Source organism: Anomaloglossus baeobatrachus, chromosome 4 (genome assembly GCF_048569485.1).
Source record: "Anomaloglossus baeobatrachus isolate aAnoBae1 chromosome 4, aAnoBae1.hap1, whole genome shotgun sequence".
Taxonomy (NCBI): Eukaryota; Metazoa; Chordata; class Amphibia; order Anura; family Aromobatidae; genus Anomaloglossus; species Anomaloglossus baeobatrachus.
Genome location: NC_134356.1, coordinates 330,441,370 through 330,454,536, shown reverse-complemented (window position 1 = coordinate 330,454,536; position 13,167 = coordinate 330,441,370). Strand labels below are relative to the sequence as shown.

Below are 13,167 nucleotides of genomic sequence, written 5' to 3'. Positions count from 1 at the left end.
TTTGCTTGAGCAGATACTCTGATCAGTTGCACCACTAACGGAGAAGCTCTCATATAAATGGAAACGTGTTCAGTAGTGTTAAAGCACCACTCTAAGCTGTTTCTTTTTTTTTTTCAGCTCTGGAGTGGTGCTTTAAATCTAGATCCCCTGCCCTCGATCTTATACTCACCTACTGACTATCTTGTGCCCGTAATGTAATGTCTGACTGGCCGGAAGTCAGAAGTTACATCACAAGCTCCGAATGCAACTTTATGGGAGCCAGAACGAGGCTTTCATAGAGTTACATTAATTTGTGACCTCTGGTGTGCTCCATGAAACACTGGAGCTGCCGGCAGGTCACAAATCGTGGGAGATCAATCAGAACAAGGCTGGAAAAAGATGAAGACTGTAGCAGTTGAGTAAAATACAGGGGGGAGGAGATTTACACTTAAAGCACCACTACACGTTGAATAAAAAAAAACAACGCTGGCGTGGTGCTTTAATGGTAATCAGTCATGTCCAGCAACACCATTTACCTGCTGGTATAGCGTTAACCTGCAGTTAAACAGCATTAACATTATGCCGATCTGCCCTATTGGAGCAGCTGCTATAGGGAGAAAATCAATATCATCCATGTGGCCGCTTACTACCAGTCATTGGGGCAGTGCAGGGAGTGGTGACAGTCATGGCTCACTATAGTGAGTGTGGCTTTGATCACACCTCAGCATACGGAATGACAGTCCGACAAACACACACACACACACACACACACGTAAATAGTGTTTCTGGCCATGACAGATTCCCTTTAATGCATGGAGTTACAAGAACAACATTTTCCTATTACCAAATCATTTCTTGTCCATTACAGAGGGATCAATGACGTACTGCAGAAAACAAAGGTGACAATAACTGACACTTACTTGTCTGATACTGCTCGTGCTTTTAGCAATGCAGCTGTGTAACATATTGTGGCAGATTTAGGTAAACTTATATCTGGAAGCAGAAAAGAAATGCAAACAATAAATTACATAATGGCAAGTAAACATGACTAGTACGGCATACCCAGGGCACAAGCCAGGGTTCACAATTCCCAAAATTATATCATGTGGATAAAAAAAAAAGTGTTCAAAATATGAAACATTTGCTTAGGTGAAAAATCTATAAAATGTAGTGGTCAAGAGAAACACTAAATGGGAAGCAGTCTCTAAAACATACAAAAATAATAGCTGTACAATGCTTCCTTTTACAAAAAGTATCACCATGGTTTTAGAATGCCCAGTTATACTTTTTTAAAAATGTTCCTGATAAAATGACCCATTTCACTTTGCTGGGAAAATAAAAAAAAAAAAAAATGTTACAAAAAATTGTGAGACACTTAACGAATCGTCATTGGGCAGTGATGGAGTCACAGTATCTTTGCTAATAGAATGCTTAATAAAAGTCCCATAGGGTATGTAAAGTGAACGCTAGGTGAGCGGAGCGGGAGTCAATCATAAAATAAGGATTACAGCCAGGACACCGACTCCTCACCACTCAAGCACCGCCCACAGGACTATTGGTGGATGGCGCACATGGTTAACGCCTTCTATTTATCCAGTAGCGTGAAACAGGACAAATTTCCAAATACAAAATATATATGGAATGACAATCATTATTTCTGTGACTGTCTACATAGTGAGAAATAGACATAAAAACATGGTGCACGACGACGTGAGTGTAAGGGATATGAACTCACCATCATACTTTGCTAAAACTGCTTGTACGTCTGCGTATGCCTGGAGCTCGAGCAAAGCTTCTAACAAGTTCTCATGAATATTGAACATACTCAACAATGGGAACTCCTTCATTAACTAGAAGAAATCAGACAGCAAAAACACAGGCTTTAGTGATACACACAGAAGGAGAACTCCATAGGACAAAGGCATCGAGATACCACAGCCAATTGCACTGATAGGCATCTGCAGGAAATCTTATACAATGCAGACAATTAGATAAAAACTATTGACAGTATAAAAAATAAATACTGCAATAACTAGCACTTTAGAATTAATAAAGTGACTAATCCATGCATCTCATGGGACACAAACCAGTTCCTAGATTCAATTTACAAAAATAAAATTCCAGGGACATATTGGGGAGTGCGAATAGTGATGCAGTCATACATCATCTGGCGAAACGCAGTGACTGCGGTCATATATGGAAGCCACAACGCTAATATGAACATAAAGTTACTGGTTATAAAAAAAAACCAAAAAAAAAACAAAACACTAATGTCCTATTTACATTCAAGCTCTTTGCCGAAATGTATATAAAAGGCAAATGTACACTGACCACAAAACACAGGCTAATGGAATGATGCCATCAGAACGTCTTGACGTGTATCACACTTACATCTCTCATCATCTTAACAGCTTCCCTTGTTCTTCCCAGCTTCCGTGCACACATTGCTAATCTTCTTTTAATGTACACCAACACATTAGTGTCTCGTCCTGAAACAATAAAAGCAGAAGATGTATATACCAATCCCATGTTCAAGGGATAACTACAGATTTATTTCTTTACAGCCATTTGCAAGACTAGGACAAATGTGAAGAATGGCCCCCTGGGGCGAAACCTAATGCCTTGAGCCCCTGGTTAGTTAGGGTCAATTACAGCTTAGGCCTGGGAACTTACTGCATACAGTTTATCATCGAGTTCAGTAAGGCATGCTCCTCGTAGTGTTGACATAGGGACTGGGAGAGCGTGTTAAAAAAAACAGTGTACAAAATTAGAAAAACATGGCTGCTCTCTTATAGCCACACCTGTGCATGGGATATGTCTGATACTGCTCAATTCCACTGGAGTGACTGAAAGGGAGCCTAAAGAGCTTGTCCAAAATAAACTTTCAGGTCCCCAAAGACTTGAGGACATAAAATAATAAACTGAGCTATTACTCACCCTCCCCAGATCCAGCTCTGCCTCTCCGCCACAGTTTTGTGTCGACAGGCTGCAGCAGTGACGTCACGGCTACAGTACATATGATCACTGCAGACAATCGTAGTGGCTTGGGACATCCTCACAGACAAATGGCAAAAGATGTTTTTGGTTTATTTTGGCCTGGGCAGTTTACATCTTCTGCCATTTGTCAGTGAGTATTTGCTTAGCTATTCAAGGATTTAATTCCTCTTTTTGTTGTTGGCTTGGGACATCACGTCACTGCTGCAGGTGGTCAGCGAAAAATGAGGCAGGGGCGGAGAAGGGGGGGGGGCTGTTTGGTTGAGCACATTTTTTATATGCCTTCACATCCTGGGGGAACTAGATGTGTATCATGGGCAAATATTTGTGACGTTGTATATGGTCCACTTCAATGGAGCTGACAATACAAGCAACAATCCATGGACAGGTGTTGATTTGCTTCTAAAAGAAGGCAGCCATGTTTTCCTAATACAGAATATATGCCTATTCAGGAGAATTGATGTGCACCTCTGGTACTTGTACCTATAAATATGGGAGACCATCTTTCATTCTTTTTCTGGTTGTATATAGCACACAGTGAGCACCTGATGATGTGGGATGGGAGGTGTAGATGGGTCAGCCACTGATCATACACTCCCTCTACATATATGCCAGATAGGTCAGAGATGGGAAAACTCCCTTTAAAATGCACTTTGCCTCAATACAAAGTATACATTAATCAAATAAACCATTGTCTTAGATGACATAGGAAAATGGCCCCTTCCCTGTTACTGTTTCAACAGAAATCAGATCTAACCTTATAGGAGATTAAAAAACTGTCTATATAAAAAGGGGTCTTACTGTGCTGCGCTTCATACTGTGCGCCATGGTGCTGTAATTGTTGGCTTCGTCTGTAGCAGCCTTCCCCAGCCTTCAATGCTTGCTTAAACAACTTCTCAGCCTCCACTATGGTTGTGGCCTCTTCTTCAGCCAGGAGAATAAATGCAGTGGCACATCTGTGCTCAGGACACAAAAAAAAACCCCAATGATTACGTTTTCCATGGATTATACAGATTCTCTACTAAAGAATTAATGATTTCAAAAGTTCATGCGCTGGATTCCAGCCACTCAATCTGATATGTGCAGTGACAGTGGCCTTTAAATGGAGTAAATTAGCCCACTTAATACGTAAACCACATATAGAGGCCAAGTGAAAGCTCTCTGAACTCTGCAGCCACACTCATGTAGCGTCATTGCCGGCTCCTGCATGCAGCTGCTTTTGGTACCATACTGCAGACAGAAGCCAATGAGGAAAGCTGGTAACACTACGTGAGAGCAGCTGCAGAGTTTGACAATCAAAAAAATAACAGTGCTTAGCATTTATATTGAGGGGGTAGAATGATGCACGGAGCCCTTGGCCTCACCAACGCTGAACCAAATCCCCCTTATAGGAAATAAGGCTAACTAAACCACTAAAGGCTATACTACATACATAATCTTTATATTGGCCAAGTCCCCAACATACCTAGATAATTGGTTTTGTGAGTGTTTTGGGCTGGCAAACTCCCTTCAATGTTCTATCGCCACTGCCATGTATGAGGGATACTGTAATAACAATGCTTCGGCCAGCCTATTATGCAGAAGATATTGATGATTTCACGGCCTGATCATCTTAATGCTTTGGCCAAATTTAACATTGTATTTCAGAATGTAAATATTCTGTTCATGCAATGTGGACAGGAACTACAGTTTGCAGGGAATCCTACATTTTGATATGTTCTTAGTTTTTCCAAATCAATCGATCTAGGAATGAAAATCTAAATTTTATTTAGTTCATTTAACTAAAATATAAACATGCATTTGCAGCAGCAGGAGGAGGTTAGTATCAGTCTAAAGTTACATTGCGCTGCACGTTGTGACATAGGTGTGGAGTGCTCATTCAGGTACAATACGATTACTACCGTGACATATTAGGTAAAGCTACTCACTCATTTAGTTCTAGTGCTTCATGTGCTGCAGAAATTCTGGCTTGTGGGTTTCTTTCCCGCCATGCTTTTTGCATTACTGTTCAACAAAAAAGGAAAACTGAATCAATTCTAACTCTCGGGGATTGCCCTGAGTTAGGCTTCCTTCACAAAGCTGTCATGCACCATAATATGGCACAAAAAGTGTTGCACTGTGATGGCAGGGGCCCACCAGTAAGGTTGACTCTCGGGGCTCACTGCGCAGCTATGTGCAAAAATTACATTACATTCATTCATGCATTTTCCGGTGTGTCTCTATATTAAGAAGCTGGATAGTTTCACAATCAGATACTATCTTGTTCTTTACATAAAAGAATCAATTTTATTGTGCCAGCTACCTTTCATATAGGGAGGTTAGTGCCTTCCGGCACAGGAGCGCACCGGGGAATCACCTGTGAGCCATTCATTGCAAGGGCACAAAACTATGTGTTAGGGAGACTAATGGATGGTTCCTTTATAGTTTACTTTTAAAATCTCTAGACCACAGTATAATCTAACAAAAAAAAAAAAATAAAAAAAATTCCAAGTACATTGCAGATGGCAGAGAGCAAGGGACAAGTGATTGGTTGCCTTGATAGCATAGCTTTATACACTTCATACATTTGGTGGTTAGGCATTTTTACCCATTTTGAGACTGTTCCAGCCTATTACAAGATTCACAGCAGCATCTTGCATTACTTTCTTAGCGATTAATGCAAGAAGCTACAGGTGACAGTGTATAGCTTACTGCCAGCACTGGGGACATTACAAGAACTGCTTGTACATCTAAGGATGGAAGTGTAGTAATTGCAGCCAGTAGTTTGTGTGCTTCTGCTCCTAGTACTGAGAGGGAGGGTAGACCGGTGAAGTGCTGCAGTGCCTTCTCAAACTGGCCTTACACAATATAGGTGCATGGTGGTGCATGAACAGTTGGCCAACAGTTCTCTCACCTCTCTTCTCAATATACATGAGATTTCGGCATGTTCTACGTTCAGGTCTTTTCAAAAAAGGGAGACAAACCGCTGCTAGTGGTGTTTTTAGGGAAAATAATGCAATGATCTAGTGGTGAAATTCCAACTGTTAATCATATTATGTTCCCCTGACATCCTCTATCAGGGGTAGACACCGGAGGTCCTCATACACATCAGATGGTCAAAGGTTTGCCAACTTTCATCTAATATGTATAAAAAAACATTTAGGTGATGTATTTGTTTTATGGGAGTCCTGTTGCAGCTGCCCACTGAGGAAGGGAGTGTGGTAACCCTACAGTAGTCTGTGGTGGAAGGTGGGAGGGCTACTATTCAAAAACAAAGATTGCCCTTGATATGACTAGTTAAAAAAAAAAAAAAAAAAAAAAAAAAAAAGCAAATCAAAAGAGCCTTGTTTTTCTTGGTACACTATTTTATTACTTAAAGGGAACTGGTCGCCAGGTTTTATAAACCTGCGACCACCGCCAATGAGCTACTATATACACAGGATTCTAGTAAAAAAAACACCTTTCTAAAACACTCAAAGGGGTGGTCTGGTCCGATGGGTGTCGCTGCTCTCTGTCTGGTGCCTCCTCCATCTTGCGTCATTCACACAGAGGCCTACATTGCATTCCTGCACATGCGCACTTTCATCTGCCCTGCTAAGGGAATAGCAAAGTACAGTAACGCGAGGAAAGGTCAAAAACTGCCAACGCATGCACACTACAGTACTCTGATCTGCCCACAGCCGGGTAGCTCAAAGTGCGCATGCGCAAGAGCTCAATGGAGGCCGCTATTTGAAGGACTTCGGACAGAGCAGCGACACCCATTGGAATGGACCACCCCCTATGAGAGTATTATAAACCTGAACTATGCAGAGATATTCTGCCAAACAAAGATCATCCCATTTTAACCTTATTATAGCTGTAGAAATAATTTGGCTTTTAGAGCAATGTGTGAAACTTGGTAACTCTGCTTTAAAGTTGATTTTCTGATTAGTCAATTGGGGCAGGGTTCATTGGTGCAGACATACCAGTAAATGCTAGTTGTAAAAAAATTTTAAATAGTCACTTGTTTAATAAGAAAACTCATTGCCGTTCTTACTTGCATCTGCGGGTCGCATGTGATCTGAGTCACATGTGAAGAAGGTCTGATGATCCTGGGCTGAAAGATTCATATCATAATATGTTAACGGTTCCCTTCCTGTCACCCATGTGTATCTGTAATAGAAAGACAGATGTCTGATTATACATTAATAGAGTTACAGTTATAATACACTACATATTACTTTTAATTAAGAAACAAAAAGGTGATAGCCACCTGCCAGTCAGCCCTAATTTCTCAAGAAAACAATGCGCAGACCCCCAGAAATGCAAAACGCATAATCTTGACTCAGGGCTGCCCTTGTTGGCCAACGTTTGCAAGATCCCAGACAACTATATCTTTAATGGGATATAGGATATGCAACCTGTCCATTTTCTGAAAACTCATTTAGAATAGGATTAACTTGAGTATGTGAATGGAAAGTACTTTACGGGGGACCCTTGGGGGTGGAATTACACATAGTAGGAGGACTACATGACATGAGACATCTAGTCTTTTAGGGATATCTCCTGTTGATTTTATGGAAACTACACGTAGCCCAGTGACATCACTGCAATCATGGTCTCTGCCCCTACATCATGCTGTTCTCAAACACCTGCTGACAGATTCCCTGTACGTAAAAATAAACGATACAGAGTCAACAATTACTTTACTTAGGCATTAATAAGCACGCCTCAAGATCACCAGAACTGGTATGATAAATTCAGCAGAGTTTGCCATTCCCAATGTTGTGCAGGAAACAATGTGCATAGTGAAAAGCATGTAAACTGGAGATCTGAATTAGAGAACAACACACAATTTTCAAAATGTTAAGGTGATTGTATAGTTCTAAGTGGTTATATCCTAACATGAGTAAACTAGCAGTATTTTAAGCTTATTTCATAAATTGAATTTATTCAAAAGCACATAATAATGTAAATGAGATACATTAAAATAAACATGAATCAAAATTAGAGAACACTTTCAGATACCTGCAAATTATTGGTGTTAATTAAGGAAATTCGCACCAGGAGCCAGATTATCTGACAAACCCAATGTAACTGGCAGCCTAACTTTCCACTTTACACTAAGTTTTCAAAAATGGTGTGCCATTCCAAAGTGACTGAAACGCTCCAGCAGCAGATGAAGGCCAAAGGGGTTACCCTCTCAGCCATAGCAAGAGAAGATGGTTGTTCCAAGTCTGAGATTTAGAAATTATTGCATCTTTACAACATCACAAACTCTTTCAAGTCCCTCAAGAAGGCTGGTCGCCCTCGAAAGACAAATGCAAGAGAGGACAGGATAATGGGGAGAATCTCCATGAGTAACAGTTTCAACACTGCAGCTGGAATTGCTCACCATTTCACCACTGAAAAGAGAAAGGATCTGTGTACTGTGTCATGACATACAGTGTCACGACGTTAAAGAGCATTTGGACAGAAAGCCCACTCTGCAGTGACCAAACCTCTCATTAGCAGAAAGGCTCAAAAGGCTAGACTCACCTTTAGTTGTGTGGACAGAGAAGTGGTCGACAGTTCATTTTTGTGATGAAAGAAAGTTTAATTTATTTGGGTCTGATGGAAACATTATGTTCATCGACAAACTGGGGAAAGACTGAACCCAAGGTATGTTAAGAAGTCAGTGGAAGAGGAAGTTCATGGTTTGGGGAATGTTTTGTGCAGCAGGAGTTGGACCTCTTACACAGTTACATGGTAGAGTGAATGCAAGTGTGTATCAGAACCTTCAACCACATATGGTTCCTTACTTGCGTTCATCACTCATATCAGCCAGCAATTTTCATGCAGGATAATGCCCAGTGTCACACAAAAAAACGGGTAAAGCAGTTCCTTCATACAGAAACATTGAAACAATGAAATGGCCAGCCCAATAGAAAATCTCTAGAATTTTTTTGGTGACAAAGTTATGGCCAAGAAACCCACAACAGTCAAAACTGCGGAAGAGACTGGAAAAAGAGGACCAAAATCCCACCAAAGCAGTCTGAGAGACTAGTGATGTCCTGTGGTTGCAGATGGGCTGAAGTCATTCAAAGCAAAAGCCTGCACACTTCCTAGTGATTGGTTACTGTAGTTACTTTCAGAAAATGTAGTTATAATCTGTCTCTGTGTTACAATCATTGTTGTTCTCCAATTATGATCATCACATTTTGGGCAAAATAAAGGTTTTATGTTAATAAGCTTTGGATCTTTTGTTAAACCATGTTCTAGTGGCATGGTGTACCCCTTACAAAAAAAAACAAAACAAAAAAAAAAACACCTTCAAAATGTTGATCAATGTAGATTACATTATTTCTGGAAAAAAGCAATTGATCATACATTGTTGTACAATTTTGATCTCCAGTGTATTTCTTTACCTACATTTGCATATTTGATCATTCTAATTTGAATTGAAGCACGTATAGAATTTCTGCTTATTCGGATGCCTAATGGCCTTCAGTGGTTTTTGTGTTACAGAACAATAGATAAAATCTAAAAAAATTCACAAGGACTGCATGGGTCAGGAATAAATTTGATCTTTACACTCCGTACATACTTATTTTACCATATAAATAACTAACATTGGGATTATAAAATAAGACAAGAAACTGAAAATAAAATGCATTTGTACATTTAACCTGAAGTCAGTCAGTCAGTCAGTCTCCCTCTCTATATAGAGATATATAGATAGATAGATAGATAGATAGATAGATAGATAGAGAGATAGAGACTAGCTGTACTACCCGGCTTTGCCCGGGTTAATAACTGTTGTTAACAAAATGGAATGTATTAACAAAATTTTATTCTGCACACAAAAACCACAAAACAAATAGATAGAAATGTAATTAATAAAAGGCAAAAACTAAGCTAATAGAAGCATTTCACAACATATATTTCAATACCACAGATATTCCACACAGATTTAACTAAATTGGCCAAGTAATGTGCTCAGTGTGTCTCTTTCCCTGTATGTCTCTTTCCCCATCTACCTGTCTGTCTCTTTTTTTGTCTGTCTGTCTATCTCTGTTTCTTTCCCCATCTGTCTCTTTCTAGGTCTGTCTCTTTCCCCCGTCTCTTTGTCTGGGTCTTTTCCGGTCTGTCTCTTTCCCTGTCTGCCTGTCTCTGTCTCTTTCCTTGTCTGTCTCTATTTCTCTGTCTCTTACCCAGTCTGTCTCTATCAAGGTCTGTCTTTCCCCATCTATCTTTGTCTGTTTCTCTGTTTGTCTCCTCCTTCCCTGTCTGCCTGTCTCTGTCTGCATGTCTGTCTGTCTGTCTCTTTCCCCATCTGTCTCTTTCCCGGTCTGTCTCTTTCCCGGTCTGTCTCTTTCCCGGTCTGTCTCTTTAACCGTTTGTCTCTATCCCTGTCTGTCTCGCTCTGTCCGTCTCCCCACCGACATCTTATTATCTCACATATAAGCTTCTTATACTATGTCTTTTGTTCCTATAGCAACCAATCACAGCTCCTACTAATAACCTGTAGTTCCAGGCTCCATTTACTTTAATCGAGGCATGTATTTTGGAGTGTAACTGTAAAACGCAGGGTTACATTTTCCTGTCAAAACATAGTCTACGACATTCCCTGGGTCACATGAGGTGTGTGTGCAAAATTTCTTGATTGTAAATGCAACGGTGCGGATACACTTTTCGTTTCACTTTTTCCCCATTATGTAGATAGGGGAAAAATTGATTGGTAAATTGGAACACGCAGGGTTAAAATTTCATTCATACATACATGCATACATACATTCAGCTTTATAGAATACTAGCTGTACTACCCAGCTTCGCCCCAGGTTAATAACTGCTGTTAACAAAATAGAATGTATTAACAAAAATATATTCTGGACACAAAAAACACAAAACAAATAGATAGAAATGTAATTATTAAATTGTTGCCTATATTAACCAATCAGAGCTCAGATTAATTAACTGTAGCAAAATAGAAGCTAAGCTGTGATTGGTTGCTATTGGCAGCCTAATAAATCTCCAGGCAACAGAAAGCCCTCCCCCCTGATAGTATATATTAGTTCACACATACACAAAATAGACAGGTCATGTGACTGACAGCTGCCGTATTTCCTATCTTGTAGTTTGGCTGCTTATCAATCAGATTTTTATTTTTGAAAGATAATACCAGACTTGTGTGTGTTTTAGGGCGATTATGTGGCAAGGTTGGTGTATGTGTGGTAAGATGTGTGCTGAGGGTGGTATATGTGTTCAAGTACGTGGTAGTGTGTGGCGCATTTTGTGTGTGTGTTCATATCCCCGAGTGTGGTGAGTATCCCATGTTGGGGCCCCACCTTAGCAACTGTATGGTATATACTCTTTGGCGCCATCGCTCTCATTCTTTAAGTCCTCCTTGTTCACATCTGGCAGCTGTCAATTTGCCCCCAACACTTTTCGTTTCACTTTTTCCCCATTATGTAGATAGGGTCAAAATTGATTGGTAAATTGGAACGCGCGGGGTTAAAATTTCACCTCACAACATAGCACCCGGCACTCCCCGGGATAGTAATGTCTCTCTGTTTCTCTCCCATTCTCTGTCTGTCTCCCCCTCTGTATATATCTCTCTGTCTCTCCCTCTCTTTGTCTGTCTGTCTCTTTCCCTGTCTGTCTCTGTCTCTTTCTCCGTCTGTCTCAATCTCTGTCCCTGTCTGTCTATCTCTGACTCTTTCCCTGTCAGTCTGTTTCTTTGTCTGTCATTAAGGAATAACGTTTGGAACTCCATTCTATGTCTGAACTGGGTGCAAAAAACCTAAAAAACATCACTATGGGGAGATAAGGTATGCACACCAGTGACTATGGAAGGGGAATACATGGAATAGCAGAAACTGCTGTGTGAATACTGACATGAAAAATTCAATAGCTATTTGTAAGAATGAAATGTGAAAAATGGAACCTGCATTACTGCCATGAATATATGAATAAAGAGAAATTTAGCTACTGAATTGATCAATGCAGAAGAGCCCCAACACTACGCCAAAGTATTTCTCTACGTTGGGGTCCCTAGCTTGTGTGTGTCCTCTCATGCAGTTAAAAAACTTACCGTGTATGGGACGCTGAGACCCAGGCTATATATGCGTATAATGTGGATTGGCAATAGGTGTGTATGGGGAGGGTTCACAAACGAAAAACTACTAACATTAAGGAATAACGTTTGGAACTCCATTCTATGTCTGAACTGGGTGCAAAAAACCTAAAAAACATCACTATGGGGAGATAAGGTATGCACACCAGTGACTATGGAAGGGGAATACATGGAATAGCAGAAACTGCTGTGTGAATACTGACATGAAAAATTCAATAGCTATTTGTAAGAATGAAATGTGAAAAATGGAACCTGCATTACTGCCATGAATATATGAATAAAGAGAAATTTAGCTACTGAATTGATCAATGCAGAAGAGCCCCAACACTACGCCAAAGTATTTCTCTACGTTGGGGTCCCTAGCTTGTGTGTGTCCTCTCATGCAGTTAAAAAACTTACCGTGTATGGGACGCTGAGACCCAGGCTATATATGCGTATAATGTGGATTGGCAATAGGTGTGTATGGGGAGGGTTCACAAACGAAAAACTACTAACATTAAGGAATAACGTTTGGAACTCCATTCTATGTCTGAACTGGGTGCAAAAAACCTAAAAAACATCACTATGGGGAGATAAGGTATGCACACCAGTGACTATGGAAGGGGAATACATGGAATAGCAGAAACTGCTGTGTGAATACTGACATGAAAAATTCAATAGCTATTTGTAAGAATGAAATGTGAAAAATGGAACCTGCATTACTGCCATGAATATATGAATAAAGAGAAATTTAGCTACTGAATTGATCAATGCAGAAGAGCCCCAACACTACGCCAAAGTATTTCTCTACGTTGGGGTCCCTAGCTTGTGTGTGTCCTCTCATGCATAGAATGGAGTTCCAAACGTTATTCCTTAATGTTAGTAGTTTTTCGTTTGTGAACCCTCCCCATACACACCTATTGCCAATCCACATTATACGCATATATAGCCTGGGTCTCAGCGTCCCATACACGGTAAGTTTTTTAACTGCATGAGAGGACACACACAAGCTAGGGACCCCAACGTAGAGAAATACTTTGGCGTAGTGTTGGGGCTCTTCTGCATTGATCAATTCAGTAGCTAAATTTCTCTTTATTCATATATTCATGGCAGTAATGCAGGTTCCATCTTTCACATTTCAT

The 13,167-nt window shown here is 40.3% G+C and overlaps 1 protein-coding gene across 4 annotated transcripts in view; it reads right to left on the bottom strand.

Annotated features, from left to right (window-relative positions):
- ST7 (suppression of tumorigenicity 7) overlaps positions 1-13,167 on the bottom strand; it is a 186,668-nt gene that overhangs the window by 30,698 nt on the left and 142,803 nt on the right. For all 4 annotated transcript variants that reach the window (XM_075342515.1, XM_075342514.1, XM_075342518.1 and 1 more), the window contains 6 exons: positions 6,989-7,104; positions 4,902-4,977; positions 3,775-3,929; positions 2,371-2,468; positions 1,715-1,829; positions 900-972 (listed from right to left, as the gene is read on the bottom strand). In XM_075342515.1, the coding sequence (XP_075198630.1) occupies positions 900-972; positions 1,715-1,829; positions 2,371-2,468; positions 3,775-3,929; positions 4,902-4,977; positions 6,989-7,104 (633 nt within the window). The remainder of the gene's footprint in view (positions 1-899; positions 973-1,714; positions 1,830-2,370; positions 2,469-3,774; positions 3,930-4,901; positions 4,978-6,988; positions 7,105-13,167) is intronic.